This window comes from Amblyomma maculatum, chromosome 11 (genome assembly GCF_055883805.1).
Source record: "Amblyomma maculatum isolate TAMU_Amacu chromosome 11, ASM5588380v1, whole genome shotgun sequence".
In the NCBI taxonomy this organism is placed as follows: Eukaryota; Metazoa; Arthropoda; class Arachnida; order Ixodida; family Ixodidae; genus Amblyomma; species Amblyomma maculatum.
The window spans coordinates 9,908,882-9,931,499 of NC_139354.1; the positions used below are offsets into that span (position 1 = coordinate 9,908,882).

The 22,618-nt window shown below is 43.8% G+C and overlaps 2 protein-coding genes across 2 annotated transcripts; both read left to right on the forward strand.

Annotated features, from left to right (window-relative positions):
- Positions 1-2,729: 2,729 nt before the first annotated feature.
- LOC146172822 (uncharacterized) lies at positions 2,730-12,858 on the forward strand. The gene is made up of 4 exons (XM_084585043.1): positions 2,730-2,875; positions 6,313-6,496; positions 7,013-7,154; positions 12,689-12,858. Exons 1-4 carry the CDS (start codon positions 2,788-2,790, stop codon positions 12,767-12,769), a joined length of 495 nt encoding a protein of 164 aa, XP_084441169.1. The 5' UTR covers positions 2,730-2,787; the 3' UTR covers positions 12,770-12,858.
- Positions 12,859-19,759: 6,901 nt separating this feature from the next.
- On the forward strand, positions 19,760-22,211 carry LOC146172823 (uncharacterized). Its single transcript, XM_084585062.1, has 3 exons — positions 19,760-19,875; positions 20,894-21,035; positions 21,937-22,211. Exons 1-3 carry the CDS (start codon positions 19,760-19,762, stop codon positions 22,030-22,032), a joined length of 354 nt encoding a protein of 117 aa, XP_084441188.1. The 3' UTR covers positions 22,033-22,211.
- The last annotated feature ends 407 nt before the right edge of the window (positions 22,212-22,618 follow it).

Here is a 22,618-nt window from a genome sequence, read left to right on the forward strand (position 1 = left end):
TACGTGCGGTTTTCGGGACATACACCCCGAACTTTACCATTATCTTCATGCGAATACGCATGCAATACAGAGACAGTCCATGAAAAACATCCTTGACGTGGTTAGCTTTTGATCCGAACGTCTCTTCTAGTTCAGCATCCAAAAGCAAAAAATAGAGACATGCCTGGTATGCCAATGGCACATGGAGTGTCGTGAAACACCTCGCCGCAGCTGAAGCCGTTTAGGCAGCCATCGTGACGTTTACGCATGAATACGAGAACTGAAATTGAATATCTATATTTTTTTATTTAGAGCTGAATCTCTGGTAACACATGCGCTCCAGAAATGTTCTACACATTGGAGCTGCCTAAAAATGTGACCGTATCCAAGTTGACAAACTAATATTATCAGAGGCTAAATATTTTGTTACTATATCGTATTTAAATAGGGGGCTGATAACAGCAATTAGTTCTTTTTTCTGTCCGCCTGTCCGCACAGCGTACTTGCGAATAGCTTTGATGTACTTGTGATCATTCATTGTTAAAAATCTGCAAAATGTGTAGATGAGCCACGCCAAACTGTTTTACTGATCGATTTGTATGTTTTTCCATGCCGACATACCACAGCAGCCTGCATTTGACGACGCACTTTACAAAAATGATGCTGGACTACACACAGAAAAAATAACACAATGAACACAGTTTAAAACAGAAGGAAGGATGACAATGGGAAACCTGCATTAATGAAGATTGAGACAAGCATCATTGCACACAATCGAAAATTTGTGACAACATATCAGGTAGAAAATATCGCTATCTCCGTGCTTTATGTAGAAAGAGAACACAATGGTATGACTAGCGCGGCCAGTTCGTATCGAACAAGATCACACGCGACTTCACTCTGATGAAATTTACCAGTGTGGCATTTCAGCTGCATCTCATAAAGAGAAGTGACGCCCCGGTTTTCTCCGCGAACATTTGGCTGTGCGCTATCCCGCTTTTCTTTTCTTTAGCTTGCAAGAAATGCAGATTACAAATATTGCTAGCTATATCCATATACCTGGACTAGACACCTTATCAAAATACAGCAAATGTGTTTCTATTCATAGGCATTTTTTATTTATTTCTCACTGCTTTAACCAGGAGCGTAGATAACAATAAGCCCATTCACGAGAATTAAGTGATAGAATTTTATTCTTATTACTCGTTAGCAGATAGACGTATGTATAATGAAAAGACAAATTACACTACGCAGTTCCCCAGCCCATTCCTTTATATTTAAGCCTCACAATTTCGCGGAAGTTATATCTGAGCGCAAAATTTCTAAGTTAACTGAATGCGCTCTACAGCCGTAACATAACGATTTTTTTATTCGCAAGCACAGTTGAACCAAGAAGCTCGCCCGGTTCCGGGCGTTCTGGGCTGGGCATCTCCAGCAGAAGATATCCGCCAAGATCCGACACGAAAATCTTGTCGCAAATTCTTAGAAAGGACTGGGTGCAAACAATGCACTCACCTCCAACACGCGATGGCCAACTCATTCTTTTCTGAGTGAGTATATTTCTTGGTTCTGATTTGTATTTTGTGCGCACATTCATGGCCTAACGTTTTGCGAGCTGGAGAATGCAAAACAAAAATAATCATTTATCGCTACTTAGTCTCCAAGGGTACCCAAAAATTCACGCAATTATTCAACAGATGAAACTCTTACTTATAATTATTTAGTTTTTTTTTTCATCAAGTACCTTGCGTGATTGGAACAGTTTTTTTTTTTTTTTCAGATTCTGAGCCTGGTTGAGTTTTCTGAGACGGCATCTGGAACTGTCCACCTTTTAGCCTCTCGCCCTGAATTTGGACAATAGCGACGCCGCCTTTCGGAAACTCGCCACTCACCAGCCACCTAAATACAGATGCTGCCACTGGGCCTTCCAGTGAGTTCCAACAAACCTCTTGGACACATGCGCACTCTTTTATTACTAAATAAAGAAATCTCATTCACAATACTTATTTCTGGTTTTGCTTCAATGCATTTTTTCCAATGAGTTACACAAACATCTCTATGCATATGAATGACTGCAAGCAACGGATTGGCAAAAAACAAAAAACAAAACATGAAATCAACATATAAATCCAGATAATAACACTATGCATGCCAGTATGTAGGCTTGGCTTACAAATGTTACAGTGCCAATGAATTTGAGAGGATGAAAATACTTAGAAGCCAGTGAAGAACATCCGATTGCAAAGATTACGATAGCCGACAAATACGGTTGGGTTCCCAATATAGAACAGCCAGTCAATAAGAATATATATAAATATTGGTTTGAAACTGGAAAACGAGCATCGTAGGTATGCCGGCTTTTTCAATTGCTAAATATAGGTCCTAAATCAGTTTTTGGCCCGGTTAAATATTGGCTCGTGTTGTATTTGGGCTGAATGCCTATATAGGTCCGGCATTTTTGCCAATTTTTGCAATGCTGTTGTGCTACTTGGGTATAGTTTGGCATGGTACAGTCAAATACGTGAGCTATTGCATCACAATGAATCATTGATCAGAGCGAGGAGCCGCTGCAAATGAGAGGAGTCAACAGCGTGGCGAACATCTGTCTCCATAACACGACGGAAACCGTTCGTCGCTGTCATTGCGTCACGCACGTGGTGCACTGCCTCATCTATTGGCTCTTGAGCAACGCATGAGTAAAAGCACATGTAGGCCTACAGACTCTGGTATATAGGGTGCGCTCGAACATCCGTTGATGCTTTATGCACCATTTACTTGCAGCGTCAACCAGAAGCAGGTTTTACAACTATGGCCATTATCTTTGGAGCCATCCTTTTCACAACCCTGCAACTGACCTCGGCGTCCGTGCAAACACCCAGCTTGAAGCCTTGCTCGGGTAAGTGAACGAGGAAATGAGAATTGTTTATGATTTATGAGGTTTAATGTACCTAAGGGATTCAAATTATGAGGGACTCCGTAGTGGAAAGCTCAGAAGATTTCGTCCACCTGGGGTTCTTTAACGTGCGCTGACTTGTCGCACAGTACCCGGGCGCCTTGCATTTCGTCTTCATCGAAAAGCGTACATCGCGACTGAGATTCAATCCCGCATCCCTGGATAAATCAGTCGAGCGCCCTACCACTTCGCCACCGCGGTGGGATTAAATGAGATTGATTGATTGAATGTCCTTTATTGAATGGGAAGGTTAATGACCATGGATGGGGGTGAATGGGCGTAGACAGAATGTTCATTGTTTAGGTCGTCACTCAAATCATATTACTCTAACCAGGCCACTAAGCGAGCCATACTTGGCAAATATCATGTGTGGTGGCATCAGTTTCTTGAAGGGAACGGTAGTTCAGGCGGTGGGGTTTGATCTCGGAGCGTCCAGTAGAAAAAGCAGGGCAATCCCAGAGTAGATGAGATATGCCGCCGCGCGTTAGAGTCGTACAGGGGGAGCACGTAATCATTTCCTCTGTATACTGACGCCAGCGGGCCATAATACGTGGCGTGTAAGCCGCATGAGCGAACGTCTTGACTTCGGGCGAGGTGGGTTTTTCGCGTAACAGGTGGGTCTGGTGTGGCCACCTGCATGCGATGATGACTGAGGCTACGAAGACTGGTCCGAGTATGAGAAGCCCTCTGTCTGCCTCTGGCTGCCCCCACTGAAATAATTTAATATTGTAGCTTACATATTACTATTATTTTTTTTGCATAATAGCTAGGACTTTGGTATATCTGCAGAGCTGTTCTCTCGTATCTTAGAGCGTTAGCTTTACCAGCTACGTTTCTCAAGGTCACGTTTCCCGCAACCAAGGCCATGTGAGCCGTAGGTTCAAAATGGGAACCCGTGGCGTAGCAACGCAAGCCCGCACACCCGCCCGCAAACACACACACACACACACACACACACACACACACACACACACACACACACACACACACACACACACACACACACACACACACACACACACACACACACACACACACACACACACACACACACACACACACACACACACACACACACACACACACACACACACACACACACACACACACACACACACACACACACACACACACACACACACACACACACACACACACACACACACACACACACACACACACACACACACACACACACACACACACACACACACACACACACACACACACACACACACACACACACACACACACACACACGTGTGTGTACGTGTATGTTGCTATGCGACGGGTTCCCATTTTGAACCTATACGGCTCACATGGCCCTGGTTGTAGAAACATGGCCTTGAGAAACGCGTATATATATATATATATATATATATATATATATATATATATATGTGTGTGTGTGTGTGTGTGTGTGTGTGTGTGTGTGTGTGTGTATTATGCCAAGCGACCAAAATGAAACCATACCGTTCCGACTACATGACAGTTACAAAGTAGTTATATATATATATATATATATATATATATATATATATATATATATATATATATATATATATATATATATATATATATATATGTGTGTGTGTGTGTGTGTGTGTGTGTGTGTGTGTGTGTGTGTGTGTGTGTGTGTGTGTGTGTGTGTGTGTGTGTGTGTGTGTGTGTGTGTGTGTGTGTGTGTGTGTGTGTGTGTGTGTATGTGTGTGTGTGTGTGTGTGTGTGTGTGTGTGTGTGTGTGTGTGTGTGTGTGTGTGTGTGTGTGTGTGTGTGTGTGTGTGTGTGTGTGTGTGTGTGTGTGTGTGTGTGTGTGTGTGTGTGTGTGTGTGTGTGTATTATGCCAAGCGACCAAAATGAAACCATACCGTTCCGACTACATGACAGTTACAAAGAAACAACAGACGCGTAGCGGCGGTGCTCGACAGCCGCCATTCAGGCCCATACTTTCGTTTCGCTCTTATAGCCTTGTCATGCAGGCATTAAGGTTGGATACCTTAGTACCTCTATTTGTATAAAATTTGTGCGCCATCCATTTGACGCAGAAGATTCGGGTAGTGCCAAACAATTCGGCGTGTCATGGACCACAAAGGTGCAAGTTAAGTCGGAGCCTAGTCTACACGAGGATTCGCACGGGCGACCTTTGCTCCCCCAAGCAGTTCCCTCCGGGGATCTTCAAGATGCCACAGCGTCCGAACCTTTTGTAGAAGGAGGTTACGGATGGTGTCAAGCGATTCGTCGTTTTGCGCTGTACAATGGCGGACTAATTTTGGCTCAAGCCATTTATTTCGGTTATACCTGTGAAATATACCGAACATAGCGAAACGGATATACACCATGTGATTCGGGTATGAACAAAGTTGGTCATAGCATGGTTACAGCATTGCTAAATTAGTTGTGTAGCAACAAAAAAAAAAAACAAACACACAAACAAACAAAAAAAAAACGACTAAACAGTGATCCTCAGCCTCGGCTCGTGCATTTTATTTTTATTTTAAGGCGTAAGCAGTTGAACGCTTCTGGAATCGAGGTCTCTAACAAGGAAGTAGGCCATCATCATGTGAACATAATATATTCATCGCAATTGCAGCACCATCTATGACGTCATCAGTGACATGGCATATATCAAGGCTTATCGATTAAGTGCTTGCAGCGGAGGCTTTCGTCAGCTAGCCTGAAGGCTGATCGAAACCGCTAATAAACTTTCAGCCTAAACATAAGAAGCTCGCTTTATATATGTCGACGCGCACGAAACTGTAATCGCGTTATTGATGTTATCTTGGTTATTGATTTTATCTGAAACTGTCTACACCGAATCCGCTTGAATGTGTCATACACAAACTACTTCCTACATAAAATAGGCATAGCGAGCAGGCCTCTGTGGTCTACATGTGATGTGTGTGAAAACTTTGAACATTTGGTAACCTCCTGTCAACGGTTTACTACACATCGCAGGACACTGCGCAATAATTTAAGCTTACCTAAAGACACAACCTTGCGCCTTGAACATGTCCTGGGTCCTTGGTGCGACGGATCGTCTCCTGCGCGAGCTACCAAGGCCTTACTAACTTTCCTGAAGGACACAGGGTTGATTATTACCCTTTAAAACTCATCTGTGTGTGATTATGTGCGTGTGAAAGTTAACTTTTCTTAAGGACACAGGGTTGATCAATACCCTTTAAAACTCATCTGTGTGTGATTATGTGCGTGTGAAAGTGTGCGACACCGATTCTCTTTTTTTCTCATTTATTTCCCCTTCCCCTCCCACACTCTGTCACCCTCATCCCTCAACCCTCATCAGGAGTAGCATGCTAGGCTTACCACCAGGCAGACATCTCCTGTTGCCATTAAAATATATATATCTCTCTCTCTTGGCACAGGAAACAATAATAGCGCCATCGCGGATATCAAGGGCCTTACTGTCACCGATCTTAAACCTGGAAAAAAGGCAACATTCAACTACACGTTGGAATTGAAGGAACAACTGCCGGAGAATTCCGTGGTGATATTTACCATGACATATAGAAACAAAACTGTGCCCTGCATCGGAGGCATCGGATCATGGTAGGTACTGGTACCCCTCAAAATGGCAAAAAAAAAAGAAATAATTGACTTCATTGTTGTTCCTACTTGTGTTCGTAGTTGTCTAATATAAAAAAAGGCATTCATTGCCAATATAAAAAGCTTTAATAAAAAACACGCTCTTTTCCACCACGCAAAATCTTTGCTTCTTTTTTGCTTTGGTTTTGTACCTTTACTGCAGCTGGTAAAATCGCATTATCGTCGCCAGAGCGAAATATTTCTGCCCCGTTGTTCTACGAAGAAAATAATATATATGTTTGCTGTAAATGGCGCATCCGGCAAAAAGCATACACGCATAAAATCACAAATTAACATACAAGACGTTGCAGTGTACGAACGAAGCTGACAGGACTGCTCTATGAGTGTGTGCGTGTGTGTGTGTATACATTCGCACACGCACAGAGAGGGTAATACATTCACTGAATGGAATGCCGTGCTCCCGCATCAGGCACAGCGCTGAATTGCAGTAAAGCGTCTGAATTTGTTTTTCTATCACAGCAAGTACAATCTTTGCGGGCGAAGCGATAAAATCGGGAAGAAAATCGGGAAGCCATGGAACAACAAGTGTCCCGCATCGGCTGGAAGCAGCGAGAACTCCGTGCAAGTTCGCATTCCCTACTTGTTGAAGAGATTCATACAGGTATGTAGTAGCTAGCGTTTGAATATTGGGATGTACTCGTCCAATTTTCAGCTTTCGACGCCGCACGGCAGACAACGCAGTGGAACGGCAAATACACAGATTCATTGCTTGGTATAGCAGTGAAGCAGAAGCGGAACCCACCCTAAACGTTTCATAGGAAAGGTTTCCTACAGGAGTAAGAGGACGGCCAAGCTTCGATATAATAGGGCAGTTCCTGGCCCTAGGGGGTTGGGACGATGGGCCAACGCCGCTCGCGGCGGGGGCTAGCCAGCCATCGAATTTTTACCTGTTGTAGGCCGTTATTGCACCGGCCACCGCTTCGGTGATGGTGGACGACGGCCGTTGTTGCGGCGCGCGTCTTTCTCTCCCTCTCCTTTTTTCTTCTCTATTTTCTCTTCTGTCCGCACGAGGCAGCGGAGGTGGCTCAGCTACAGAGCCAGTAGCAGGCCCGTGCATTTTCTTTTCCTTCTTCCTACAGCCACAACAACAACACCAACTTCGATTTAATAGAAGGAACTGGGGCAGGTAGATCACCGCCGCTTGCGGCGGGGGCTGGCCTGCCACAGAATTTTTATCTGTTGTAGGCCGTCATTGCACCCGCCACCGTTTAGGTGGTGGATGACGGGTGTTGTTGCGGCGCGCGTCTTTCTCCCCCTCTTCCTTTTCTTTCTTTCCTATTTTCTCTTCTGTCTGCACTAGGCAGCGGAGGTGGCTCAGCTGCAGAGCCAGCAGCAGGCCCGTGCATTTTAACGCGGTAGCGTTAAGGAGCTCGTGTCGCAGAAAAGCCGGTGTCGTCGGCGGCGTTGGCCGTGAGCGATAAACTCCGGCATGCACTTCATAAATAAAAAGCAACTTCCAAGATGGGCTGGGTGGGAATCGAACCAGGGTCTCCGGAGTCTGAGATGGAGACGCTACCACTCAGTCACGAGTTTTTTTTTTTTTTCTTTATTGCAGACTTGGACATTCAAAACAAGAGATGAACAATAAAACGTGCCAGCACACTTTCGCGTGATACGGCGGGTTAAAGCTTTTTCAGTTTTACCAAACTGTCAAGCACATGAATCCATTGTGGCTGCTCGGGAAGTGTCATATGCACTTCTCTGAACCGCACAACACTGTGTATGAAATGTTCTCGTACAGGATTGACTTGTATATCTGCACTTTTGTACCGCTTTCAAGCATCGAACTCGTGGCTGAGTTAAAACCAGAATGCAGTTTAACTCAGCCACGAGTTCGATGCTTGAAAGCGGTACAAAAGCGCTTCTAGTGAATGCGGTGTTGCCTTAGAAACGTGCCGTAGAACGTTATACTGCGGTGTATATCGGTAATTATGAGCATGTTACTTACAGAAGTCGCAGTTACACGAGTAGCGAAGTACGTTTCCGCTACATTTCTTCTGCGCTCTGCGCACATGCAGAGCCATCTTGCGGCAAACACAGAAGAACCCTTCCTCGCAATGTGCGGCGCTGCCCCGATACGCGAGGGTGCACGGCGAAACGTCAGGGGCGAGTGGCGCGCCGCGTATCGGGGCAGCGCCGCATATTGCGAGGAGGGGTTCTTCTGTGTTTGCCGCAAGATGGCTCTGCATGTGCGCAGAGCGCTACATTTCTTCTGCGCTCAGCGCACATGCAGAGCCATCTTGCGGCAAACACAGAAGAACCCCTCCTCGCAATGTGCGGCGCTGCCCCGATACGTGGCGCGCCACTCGCCCCTGACGTTTCGCCGTGCACCCTCACGGGTTGTAGAATCAAGCGTCTTTCCTTTCTTTTGATCACTATCTTCGCTCACCCGCTTCTCCCCTTCGGGCCACGCGGGTACCGGTGCGAGGATGCCCCAATACCCTTGCGTTTAACAAGTTTTCTCGACGAGGTGCAATAACTCTATCGCGTTCCACTCTTGAAGGCGAAGCTTAAGCGTCCTCCAAATTTTTCTTTTCCTTCTTCCTACAGCCTCGGCGGCTGCGTTTCGATGGAGGCGAAACGAAGTGGCGTCCGTGTGCTGTGCGATGTCAGCGCACGTTAAAGATCCCCAGGTGGTCGAAATTACTCCGTCGCCTTCTACTACGGCCCCCTTTCTCTCTATCCACTTTCACTCCCACCTTCATCACTTCCCTTACGGCGCGGTTCAGGTGTCCACAGAGCAAGTGTGACAGATACTGCGCCTTTCCCTTCCTATGAACCAACCAACCAACCTTCTTCCTACAGCCACAACAACAACAACGATTTAATACACAATAAGCGTCTTTAACACCGCCTTTCCATTCCGCCTATATGCTTATGCTTTTTGTTTTGTGCAGGTTGCTTTTGGGTAAAGGAAGGCGCAGTATTTGTCTGACTTCTCAGTGGACTCTCCTTGACAGGGATGTTGAAGTCTTAACACGTTCATGTTTTGTGCTTTCTAGCTTGGCATTAGTGCAATGGTCGGTGTGTAGGACGGACCTGCAGCTTGTATATCATTGTTTGATATAGAGTTGGACAGTGTGTATATGAGCATATATCCTCAGCTTATGGAGTTGCAAACGTACATTTGCCAGTTGTAGATTCGAATCCCGGATCCTGGACGCAAAATATCCTCCAGCGTTACTCGGAGGTTGATACTGACTGGAAATCCAAACGACATGACACCAGCTTGAACGCTTCGCAAAGTGCGGTTTAAAAACGGTTTTGATACGAAATTACATGCCCATTTTCTCCTGCACCGTAGTTCTCAATTTGAGTTCGGTGACGGATTTTCGACTGAACGAGCTTTATGCGCCTCGCGTAAAACATTCCTCTTTTTCGTTCTGCTGCTGTTGCCGCAGAGGTCGCCATAGGCACTGCTTGAATGGTAGGCAATCATTCGAAAGATCGTTATACTGAGTATCGCTGGTATGTATAAGAGAAGTATAAAAAAAGACGCACTGTCATAGCCCACTGAAACCAGCTGAAGGTTCTTGAAAGTTGTGTGGTATATAGTGTTTAGTTTTGTCACCTCTAAAAGTTTATTTTATAGCTTATTAGCTAACTTTATGATTCTTGGCTGCTGGAAGTGATGAATTCATAAGTTTAGGTCGTTCTGAATTAAGCTGACCGAGATACTATTTACCTACAAGTTCTTTTGTCACACTCGAGTCAGAGCTCAGACAAGCGAGTCAAAGATACACAAACTAGTGTGATTCTCACATTTTTTCTATGTTTGCAAGAGCCACTGCGTGCAATATGTCTTTAATAGCAAAACTTTTCTATGTTTTGCAAGCGTTATTTTAGGCAATGATTTCCCTGCAAAAGTTGCACAGAGTGTTTCCAACGTTTATTTTGGCGTCAATATGAGAGCGCATCAGCCAGTGCACTCTATGGCATATGGTGCAGTATTATGGGCTACGGTTGTCGACAGTGACCAGGTTCTTTTTCTTACGCCAACAAAATATTTATCTGCGAACTGTTTTCCAAGTGCGATTGTCGAAATCACTGCCTTATTATGTAGTGTCGTCCATGTTGCAGGTCTGAGTCGATTAAGTGCTTTTTTCCAAGAAACTGTTTGAGCAGTTTCTATCCCCAAGTCGAGATTTTCATATGAGTGACTGGCCACTGTTACGAGGAAAACGTTATAGAAAGACCTACTTGATGTGTTCCTGCCCGTGCCTGTTTATAGCTGTGTATATTTTATGACCCACACGCAACGTGCTGAAAAAAGTTTAAATAATGCCGGTGAAGCCTTCAGTGCGCTTGTTTTTCTTTTTTCTTTTCACTTGCTTACTAGCATCCTTCCGATCAAGCCATGGCTACATGCCAAATCACCTTTTGTACTTTGGTCGGTTGATTGTGTTATTTGTGAAGAAACTAGAAACTATAGAAGATATCTTTCTTGACTGTCGTGATGCTGTTTTTCTTTGGGATTGTTGCATATTCTGCTTATCAGTATATCACCGAGAGCGTTACCAATACTCAGAAAGATTTCGAGTAGCAAGCAGCTCAACCTGAGTGGCTGCCTGTCCTCGACGAACCAAAATCATGGAATCCATTTTATCATCATGCACCTGCCGGAAAGTGATCATTGCTTTGGTTGTCATGTCACAGTATTCCTGTGCGTTGTTTATGCTGTCTAGTCGGAATAAAAAGAAATCTTCTTTCTTTTTGGTTAGCTCAGTTGATAGAGCGACTGCCCTGGAAGGCGGTGGTCGCGAATTCGATCCTCGGACAAGGTCGAATTTTGCTTTAATTACGAAGTTTGTGAGAAAGCTGTGTAGCCTTTCTTTGTAACCATATGGCTGCGCTTGGGTGGATGTCATTGAGTAATTACTCCCTTATTAAAATCTACTCCACCTTGGAGGATATTTAAAAATTCGACCAACACCGTTCCCACTTCGAGGTAATGATCATTTCGTTCTTGCCGTACAATGTGACCTGCTCAACATCCTGGTTAGCTCGGTTGGTAGAGCGACTGCCACAATATTATTTATGGTCCCAGTTCGATGCCCGGACCAAGAAGGTCTCATTAACGATGAAGTTTCTAAGAAAGCTATGTAGCTAACATTTGTAGCTTTACCAGTGCGCTTGGGTTTATGTGAATGAGTAATTATTTCCCTATTTTCCCGTTTTTGTGTACAGCCTTTATCAAAAGTTTACAGTTCAGGGAGTCTACGTCTAAGCGATACTATGTGGCTCGAAATGCATTCCCAGGTTTCCATATTTGCTCAAGTGAAGAATATATTTTTCGTCCTACCCTCTCCAATGGCTAGTACTTCCTCGATTATTACAGAAGCCATATTATACGGCTTAAAAGCTAAATCTCTGGGCTGCAAACTTTTGATAAAGGCTGTACCTCTTAACATGCTCCTTATAGAGTCTTATCTCTCATCCTCATCTGCCATTAATAAGGTTTAATCTGCGTGTGTAATGAACGAATAAGGCACACCATTGAATATTAATACTTTTCTGTCTACATGCCGGAAACTCATGTAATAATAACTAGCGTAAGTATAACTGTGAGTTCAGATTTTCGGTACGCCTTTTTCTTGTGGGCAAACTGTGGGATATTGTAGAATACTGTTGTGCACACTAGTGGGAATAGTCTAAGCTTCCATTGCGCAGTGAAATATTGCTTTCAAAATTTGCCCGGCGTTCACAATGACTGCCATAAAACCAATTGGGAGCATATTGAAAATTTAATGCCAAAGAACTATAACGCTACCCACGGAGCATCTGCGGATATATTGATCTTTTTTATTTTTGTTTGCGTGAAAACACAATACTTAAAAACAATACAATGAACTCTTCCAAAATATTTTTAAAATTTCTGAGTATGTATAATATATAATGTTCATATAATTTAGAAGTTTTTGTCATCACCCGATTATTGACACAAAATGTGAAGAGTTTTTATTCAAAGTAGTACCAGAAACAAAAAGTCAAAACTCTAAGCTGCTTGCAAAAAAGTTGACTGCTTTATTTAATAATACAGTAACAAAAAATATAGAATGCTATTAGCATGTGCATCACATATATGTGTGTGTGTTCATTTGTTTTGTTACCACCAACCATTTCAATCTTTTTCAGGAATCCACAATACATGTGAAAATTGAAGTCGTAAGTGAAGGGAAAACACTGCTTTGCGTGGAGCTCGATCTAAAGGTTTAGGAAGAATAAAATAACCAGCGATTTGAACAGACAAAAATGACAACAGTTTCTTTCTTGGCCAACTCCTCTCTGACACAATAAAGATTCTCGTCGAGGTGCTGACGCTTGGATTTCAGAACTATCTTTTCATTTTGGTGCGTTAGTTCTTGCTAATTTTGTTTGCGTGCTAGCGTCTCTGTGTGTGTATTAAATGTGCGTCCGTGTGGGTAAGGCTGGCGTCTAGTTCATGCTTTTGGCCTGAGCGTTCTCTGGAGATCCGTGACAAAGAAACAAGTGGCGAGCCTGCAGGGCCCGTATTCCGAGTTTGCGTCGTTATCGAAAGTGTCGCTATCTCCCTGGCCTCGAGTCATCTGATTGGCGGAAACACCGGAACGTGATGTTGCCACTTCATCGGGTTCCGTATTGGCAACATCCGGTTCCGGCGTTTTGACCAATCAGATGACTCGAGGTCATTTGAGATGGCGACACTTAGATAACGACGCAAACACGAAATACGGGCCCAGGATTCATTTTCTTGTTTATTTTATATTTGTCCCAGATCTTTCAGATTTCTCGACGGCTGACAGTATAGACTTGGCGAAGACTGGTTGGTAGGCTTGTGGGGTTTAACGTCCCAAAGCGACTCGGGCTATGAGAGACGCCGTAGTGGAGGACTCCAGAAATTTCGACCACCTGGGGTTCTTTAACGTGCACTGATATCATACAGCACACGGGCGCCTTGCTTTTCGCCTCCATCGAAAAGTGGCCGCCCAGGCCGGGATTCGATCCCGCGTCCTTGGTAATAGTAGTCGAGCGCCGTAACCACTGCGCCACCCCGGCGGGGTACTTGGCGAAGATATTAGAGTTAGCTCTCAAGCTAGGACTAAGCAAAGAATAGGCGATTGAAGAACACAGGCACGTGAAGATGCGCGTGAAGCCGCGGAGCGAGAGCGTGAAACAGCGCGTGAAGCCGCAGAACGAGAAGCAGAATTCAGAGCGATAGAAGCGAAGGAATCGGAGGAACGTGAAGTAAGAATGGAACGATAGAAGGAGGTTTTGCGGTGTAAACAGCAGCAGTTGATCGGAGAACGCGAGGGGAGCACGGATGACGATCGGGGCTCCGAGGTAGGAATAGGAGCGTCTATATCGACGAGAGTTTGTCCGAGGAAGCTGATGGCTCCTTTTGATGACAAAAGAGATGACTTGGACGCAAATCTGCAACGATTTGAGCGGATATCTTACGGACAATGTTGGAAGCGTTGTAAATGGGCAACAGCGTTGAGTATGTGTTATGTGAGTATCTGTTATGTATGTGAGTATGTGAAGGTGACAAGGACGTGATGCAAACCCATAAAATTTCTAGAGGGGACGAAATGTTAACACGAAAGGAAGGAATGTAATTTTGGAAGGAAGGAATGTAAAATCACCGAATAACTAAATGCCGGCCTTTGGGAAGTTGCTTTTTATATATGAGAGGTTAGCATACAGATTTGTTAAGAAAGTTTCTGAGTTATCTGATGGTCGGTAACATATACCAAGAAGAGACTTAATAGATTAGGACGTGATGCCAACCCATAAACTTTCTGGAAGGGACGAAATGGTGACACGAAAGGGAGGAATGCATTTTTTTATGGCGATCATTACGCCATCACATCTTTTATTAGGTCTGTCATTCCAGTAAATAACAAAATCGTGTAATTGAGGTAAGATTTCATCGTCATTTATATCCGGGGCAGCGACGTGTCTGTTAATGTTAGGACGTCAGGGTCATTTTATTCTAGATATGAGTTGAGTTAGGTGCGCTTTGGGAGGATGCTACGTATGTTAGTAAATGATATGGAACGCGGAGGGTGGGCACTCCCGCCGTATGAAGGCTCTGGATGATAGTCTGCCTTGTTTACAACCGCTCTCCGTTTTTGCTATCGGGTGCATTGTTTGACAGTGTCAGAAGTAGCGTCGTACATATATACAGTATCGTTCATGCGCAGTATATCGACTCTGAGTTCAAACGATTCGCCCTCCAAGTTTGCGAAATCAAACAGTTTTTTTCCTGGCCAGGCGTGTTGGGAAAGAAAAATCTTCTCGAACGACATACTGCGTGTCTTTAAACTTGTGGCCTTTATATATTATCTGCTGTTTGTCCTTGTAGTGCGTGAACTTAACGATGATTGGTCTCATTTTCTCTGGTTGGTATCGACCAAGCCGATGGGCCCTTTCAATTTGTGTTGGCTGAAGTGTGCAGCCAAGGTGTTCCGCACACAGCTCCAACACCTTCGTTTCTGAGGTGTACCATGTTTCGAACTGGTCGTCAGGTATACCAAAGAAAAGCAGGTTAGAGCGTGAAGTCAGTTTTCTGTGTCGTCACATTGCGAGGTAATTATATTTAATTGCTCGGTTACCTTTGAGTGACCTATTGTAGACAGTTGTGTGGATGGCGTAAAATTATTTGATTTATTTTTACCATTTCGACCACGACTGTGCGAATTCTAGCAGAAAGCTTTTTTTAGCTCAACGTCCACTGATGCTTGCCACTGCTTTAGTGCGCGTAGGTCATTCCTGATATCATCCTGGCGAGATTCAATTCTCTGGATCGTCGCAAGTACAGTTGCCAGGGCGCTTTCTTGATCGGTGCCAGGCGGACCGGGATTCGACTCCACGTTTCCAGAAAGCGCTAAGAGAATGCTGCTAATACAGAGTGCCATTCTAGTCCTACAACCAGTGAGAACATTCAACCAGTGTCTGGGGCACGACACCACGAACGAAAAACGATTGGAGATTTTAGCAGATAGAGTCATCATTGCAACTAACCTGGAATAATCCGAACGGTGAGTGTTTCAATGCAATAAAAAGCTGCGCTAATAAGACACAGACGAAGGAAAGGCAGGACGCACACAGACGCATTTGTGTGCGTCCTGCCTTTCCTTCGTACGTGTCTTATTAGCGCAGCTTTTTATTGCATTGAACTATGAACTAACTAGCCCGACAAATATTAGTGAGTGTTTCATGGCAAAAGCAGTGTCGTGCCCCAAGAAAACACTGTACGGTTGCAGATTATATCCCTCGCTTCCAACGCTGATTGCGGGGTGGATGGATGTACATGACGCTAGTTGCCAGCCGAACTTGGCAATCTCTTCCAAGAAAGGCGGTTTCTCACGTCTGGCAGCGTCCACAATTTCAGTGGATCCGCAGTCGGTGCATTCCAAGGGTAATGAAGAACCAGGAAAACCTGGAAGAACACAAACGGTGCGTGCTTCATGGTGAAAGCGGTGTCGTGCCCCCTTACGTTTATTAGCGACATAGTTCTCCTTACTAATTATTAATGCGAGGTAGTAGATGGTGTTTCAGATCACAAGGCTACATTATGCACCCTCCCAATTAAGCACACCGACTCCTGTTCAAAGGCAAAAATCACGAATTTTTGAGTGGTCCAAAGCGGATGTTGCCAGCATTCTTGATTATTTGGGACTGTCATATACAATTTCAAAATGCCATATACAAAAAACCCCGGCCCTCAGTCACCAGCAGCTGCGGAACAACTGAACACGGCGGAGGTCGAACCTGTGACGCAGCAAGGGGTGCTAAGAATTCCTGGCTCCGCTGGACAGGACGCCATTGGAAACTGACCCTGGCAACGTTTAACGCTAGAATCCTAGCTAGTGAAGCTAGTTTAGCAGTGCTGTTAGAGGAACTAGAGGTATGAAATGGGATGTCATAGGGCTTAGTGAGGTTAGGAGGCCTAATGAGGCATAAACTGTACTGAAGGATGGGCATGTACTGTGTTATCGAGATTTACCAGAGAGGCGACAACTAGGAGTAGGTTTCCTTGTCAACAAGTATATAGCGGGTAATTGGTAAAATGAAAAATAGATAAAGCCGCCATTTTATATCTCTGTCAAGGTGGCGCTAGACACGTCCTGGTCAACGGAGGTGCCATTAATATCTGTCCGTCCATCCGTCCACGATAGCTGGACTTGAACAGCAGAAATGTTCTGGAAAGCTTTCACTAAGGTTATGCAGGTCTGGCCTTCAGCCTGTCACCTTGTCCCATTTTTTTAGACTAGTTAGCAAAAAGTGTCTTCTTGCTTTTTTTTTTTTTGGTGTGCGTATCGTTATCGCTAAAGAGCAACCCTGCAGTTTCGTGAAACGAGGTCGCAATGTGTTGCGGTACAGCTCCGCTGACGCTAGCAGGCCTTCCATGAAGTTCTGTGTTGTTTCGAAGGGCTTTCCTCACATGGGCAACGGAAGTGAATTTCCATGCTCCGCCATCAATGCACGATGATGTGTGCCACTAAAAAAGGCTCGTGTTGAGGCCCAGAGCCGATTCCGGTGCTTCTCTCCACAGCAGTAGTCTTATCAGTCTCGAACATGCCCACCGTCATTGGAAGGCCCGAAGGCTACATGCTCGCTACAAACACGTAGAATGTCACGAGAACGCAAACACTGGTCCTGCGAAGGTTGTAGTGTTGGTATAAATTACGGCGTCGCACAATCCATGAAAGCAAACTCGAGCTAGAAGCGTCAGATAGCAGAAGCCCTGTTCGATAACGAGAATGATTTTCGTAACTGTGTTGGCAGCCTTGCACCTTGTGTCGGCATCTACTCAGACACCATCTGTGACGTCTTGCTCAGGTGTGTTCTTTTTTTGGGTTTCTAGATTTAGAGGGAGGAGAAAAATTGGCTAAATCATATAGCAAAATTCGTAAAATTCTTAGGTGGATATAACCAAATTCGCTTTCTATAGCAAGGCACTTGTTAATGTAATTAACCAGACATATTTCGGGCGTGATAGTTTTCGCAATAGAACTTTACTGTGAGCTGGCAGGACTACCAGCTAAACCTCCCTTTTTTCGAGTATCGGCATTACTACTGTAGGTCTGTCTTAATAAGCAATGCATCACCTGTTTGACTCTGCCGTTGCCAATGTGAGTACGGAATGCACTTTGAAGTTCATAAGCTAAACATGCACGCGTCGTTTGCATGACCTCATGGCAGAAAAGAATTGTCGCATTCATCATGCTAATTTGATAAATCGGTATAGTTATGTGCGCAAATCGCTCAAAAGGACTGATGAGATGCTTTTTGATGTTATAGTTCTCTCAGCTTACCAATAGGATATTTGGAGAGATAGAGAGAGATAAAGAGGGGGGAAGGAAGGAAAAAAAGGATAGAGGGTGAAACTTTATAAATGTCGTTAAAAAAACCAATGCCTTCATAGATGAGTCTTTTCATGCTACCATTTTTTATGCCATTGACTGTTTAAGCTTCGTTTCTAATTTTTTCGAAGTGTCTGTCATCTCGTCCACCTCACACCTCGCGCCTCAAATACTTTTTTTCGTCGTTGGATACAGTGCGTTCTCTAACGGTCCCGTGACTACGGCCAGTATTTCGTACCTTCTGCGTGGCTTTGCCATAGTCAGTCAGGACACGAGGTAACAGCATGACGCCACCAAATGCCACTTATTGGCAGCGAGGAAAACGTCATGACATTCGCCGAGGCTAAGCTAGCGCACTTCGGTCATAAAGTTTGCTAACCACCTTTCCGGTCTACTTCAACGGAAACGTCAAAGGGCACGAGAAATTTCTCCTCAGGGTCGAACCAGGGAACTGTTCTCTGGTAGATAATCATTTTCTGTTGGCATCGTCAACACCTGTAGCAGATGCAGGAGGTAGTTTAGTCAGATTTCGCAAATAGAAATGAAGGGAGCTTAAAAGCGCGGTTGCGAAACGCAGTATACCTCCTGCCTTAAACATTACCTAACCATCAAAGCAAGCACTGTAAAACTTATTGCAAACTGTCACTAGTTCGCTTATCATGGCTCTACCAGCTCATTCTCATCACTTGTCACAACGTCACGGTATATCTGCCGTCCATTTTTACCCTAGTACTTCTACAATGAACTGAAAGTAAATTTAACAGAGCTTTAAAAAAAATGCCTACGTAAAAGCCGCACAAAACCCACGGAAGGCTTCTCAGGTAGCATTTGAAGTATGTTTTACTCTCAAAATTATTCTGTTACTATATGGTAATGAGCAAATAACCTGAAATTCATTGTTTGATATACAGAAGTTTCAGTACAGAAGTAATAGATCATCTTGAAAACTTCTGGCCCAAGTATTTGCAAGGTGACCGTATTCACTCACAGTAGCGTCTTTTCCCGGCGTCAAAAACTCACAATTCCACGTAGCAGCGCGCTGTCCTCCATGTAGTACGCCGTCACCTGGGCTTCCACGTGGCAGTGATGTCGCTTGCTCTTTAAAATGTACATTTGAAAGGTCGAAATACGTTTTCCTTGCAGTGTTGTTTCCAGTAGAGCTTTGCGCATCGCACAGAGAAGACACGTGCAAGCAGCTGGAACCTGGCACATTATTGCCGGTAACTGAAGCAATTAAATATTTAGTTTGTGCGAATTAATTACCTTTGGTGAGCAGAGAAATAGTGTAGACTTATCCACGCTGCTTTCAGTTACCATTAGATTGTGTCAATGCTATGGCATTTGTTTTGTTTTAAAAGCTTAGTTATCTTCAGTTGGGACACCTGGCATAAAGCACACAAATTGAAGGAATGGTTGAAGATGAGAAAAAAGAGAGTAGGAACGAAGAACGAAATGGATTGCCTGATACCGTTACCATGGGCCTGACAAATTGCATTTGTAAAATGAATTGGCATTTGCTTGGGAAACTGAGAATTGTCGCTACGAATGGACAAGAGGTTTCATAAACATAGTGATTTCTGAAGCATCTTGCGCTCTTCCTTTTTAAGCTGTGTGGATATGTGTATATATTAGTACGCTGGTGTTATTGAAGATAACAGCAGAGCCCACAAGCAGCGAAAGATAAACAGTCGATCTAGTGGAGGCGAAAAGGCGTTAAAATTGGCTCACTGACAGTAAACAAGACATTCTAATCACGTTAAACATCTGTCCCTTCGTGTGTTTTATTCCAGAAACTCCGGACAGCGACATCCTGTCTATCTCTAACGTAACATTCGCTAATGCCGTGGTTGGCGAAGTGATGATTTTCAGCTATACACTGAGCGTGAGCCAAGATGTAGACGACGAACCCCAGCTAGCTTTCATAATGTCATCGGGTGAATCGGAGCTTCCGTGTGTGGAAGACGTAGGATCATGGTGAGTATAAATGGCAGCGTTTGAAATCAACTCTGTTATCGCAAAATACATTTGGTTATCAATTCAGCTCAATAAAAATACCGTTACGCTCCATTTGGTTTTTAGTGGAGGATCATACAGTGCCAAGGACCATGGGAGCGCTGTGAGAGCGATACGGTTATAAGGATATTGATTTCTTTTTTACCTGTCGTTAATTACTTTTTCTTTGCGCCAACCAGATCAACAGTAGGAAGGCTTAACACAGTCATTTTCTGTTGTAGCTTTGAGAGTAGGAAGGTTAGATTGAGTTTGTCATTTTATCCACGCTGCTCGCCGTGCCTTAATGTTCCCTGAATATCTCTCCAGCCAGAATTCGGTAAATTGTTCTGAATTTTTTTGAGGCGTTATCGCTATTCTGCAAGCATCAGTCCTATTCGATACTTTATTCTTCTAGTCTTTCTTATTGAGATTATTCGTTTCATCAAAAGAATGCCATTATTCTTCTTGTAAACTTAATCACCTCAATGATTTGGTTATTTTAAAATTTTCTTTGTAATATTACCGATTTAACTCCTAGACGACGGCGGTCGACATTTTGGTTTTTGTGGCTTGCCAGCAAATGCACTGTGCCATCCTGAACTTTCTGCCACCCTAGGCTGCATCACTTTCCTGCCCGCAACACTCCTTGCGTGTTTAATTAAGTCTCAGGGTGCTCGCGATAGAGTTGACGAGATGTCTTCTTAAAAACATGTTCAGCGAATGCTCAACACGAAGTAATCTGGAACATTAGTTCCCATTGTGCAATAACTGTCTTATATCAGGCTCCTGGTCGCAGGATGATTGTTTTAGTCAACCTAAAAGGCATATTTTTCAAACCAGTCACAGAGGTCCAATAAAAGCAAAGAACGACGAAATACGCCCGCAGCTGTTGTGCAACGCTATCCCATCTGTCTCGTGTACTACTTTCGCGGTGATGTTCCACTGAATTGTTCATGTAAATAAACTTGTTTTCCTTCGCGTGTATCGCAATGTATCACAGCTCGTACAAGATGTGCAATGGCAGCGACCAGATAGAGACACAGATTGGCGAAGCATGGAACAACCAGTGTCCCATACCTGCTGGAACGTATCCCGGTAATTTGAACATCACTATTCCAACGTTGGCAAGCCTTTTTATTGAGGTGAGTACAAGGGCTTTTGCTGTCATTCTTTAGCCGCGCAGGTGAACAGTCAGCTTAACAAGGTCGGGAATAACAATTACAAGAACAGCATTATGAACAACAGGAAAATTATATCTTGGTCATAATTTAAATGCCTTTGAAAAAAGGTGCAATAACAACATGCTAAAATTAGAGCTGCATCAATAGTACGCAAGAAATCTGAAGCTAGGTATAATGCCTGTCGAGAAAGAAATCAGCAAAATGAAAAAAAAAAATGGCGCTCAACGCAAGATGAATGGTAACTACATCATTATCACTGCTAACAGTAACCAAACATAACAGTATCATCAGCACCACTAAAATAAACAACATTCAATGCTTCATAATTTCTGAATCACTTTTATTGGAGTGGCAGTGAATTGTCACTTTCATGACATGTGCAAGGAAAGCAGTGCACTTTGATTTGGTAGAAATCTAAACGACTAAATACCACGAGCATTAAGAAACAAACAGTATAAACCGACATCTTTTGTTCAGCGGCGCAGGCTCAATACCCCTGAAAACATCGACAAGCACAAAAATAACAAAAAAAGAACTCGGACGAAGACAAAATTATTGATTCAGCAATTCTTAATTCAAATTATTGCATTTTTTCAAAAGAACCTGCCGGATGTGGTTTATAGTAAACAGTTAGGACTGGTCAGGTTAGGCAAGGTCACAAAACCGTCGCTATGGCCGTCACTAGCTAAAGCAATCATAATATTGATAACATTTAGCAACAAAAGGAATCCTTCATTTTTTTTTGCGTTCCTGCTTCCGTGCATTTTGAGTGTTTCGTTGTTTCGATAAAGGGGATCTGTGAGAGTGAAGTGCATTTTTATCTTAACAATTGAAAACTTCCCTGTGTATTGTTTATTTTCAGAATAACACTATCCACGTGAGTATTAAGGGCTTCACAGACAACCAAATGCTGGGGTGCGTGGAATTTGACGTTACTGTGGAAAGCGAAGACGAGTGAAGAAGAAGTGAAGATGATTGAATAGGAAAGCAGCGAAAGGATTACCAGCGGCGGCAAATGTAATCAAACTAATTTCGGGAATGGAAGGTGCAAGCGCTGTTCCCACGTGGATGATTTTCGTTCTAGAAGCCTGTGGCATGAAACAAGACTACGCTGCATCTACCTCTTGTGGTTTACATTGTATTTGCAAGAAATAATATAAGAGACGCAAATAAAGCGAGTAAGCAGTAAGCTATTTAAAACTCAATTTTTTTCTACTGAAATATATTTCCACCATATAAAGAATAAAACAAGACACCGGAGTTTACTTTTCACTTACCGGCCAGCGACATGTGCCAGGAGCCTGACAGTGCTGTTGTCATATCGAGCCGTTTGGAAATCCGACTGAAGACACTAAACACTATGATGATGGTGGCGACAATAAGAATCAAGCAGAGGTTAGCCTTGCACTGAAAATGTGGGCAATTGCACGGTGTGTGTTCCATACTCTCAACATAGCTCCTACCAGTGTCCCAGTAGGGCAGCGTCTCTAAGACTGCCAAGGGGGTCTTAATACCTAATGTATCATATTTCGTTCTACGTAAGG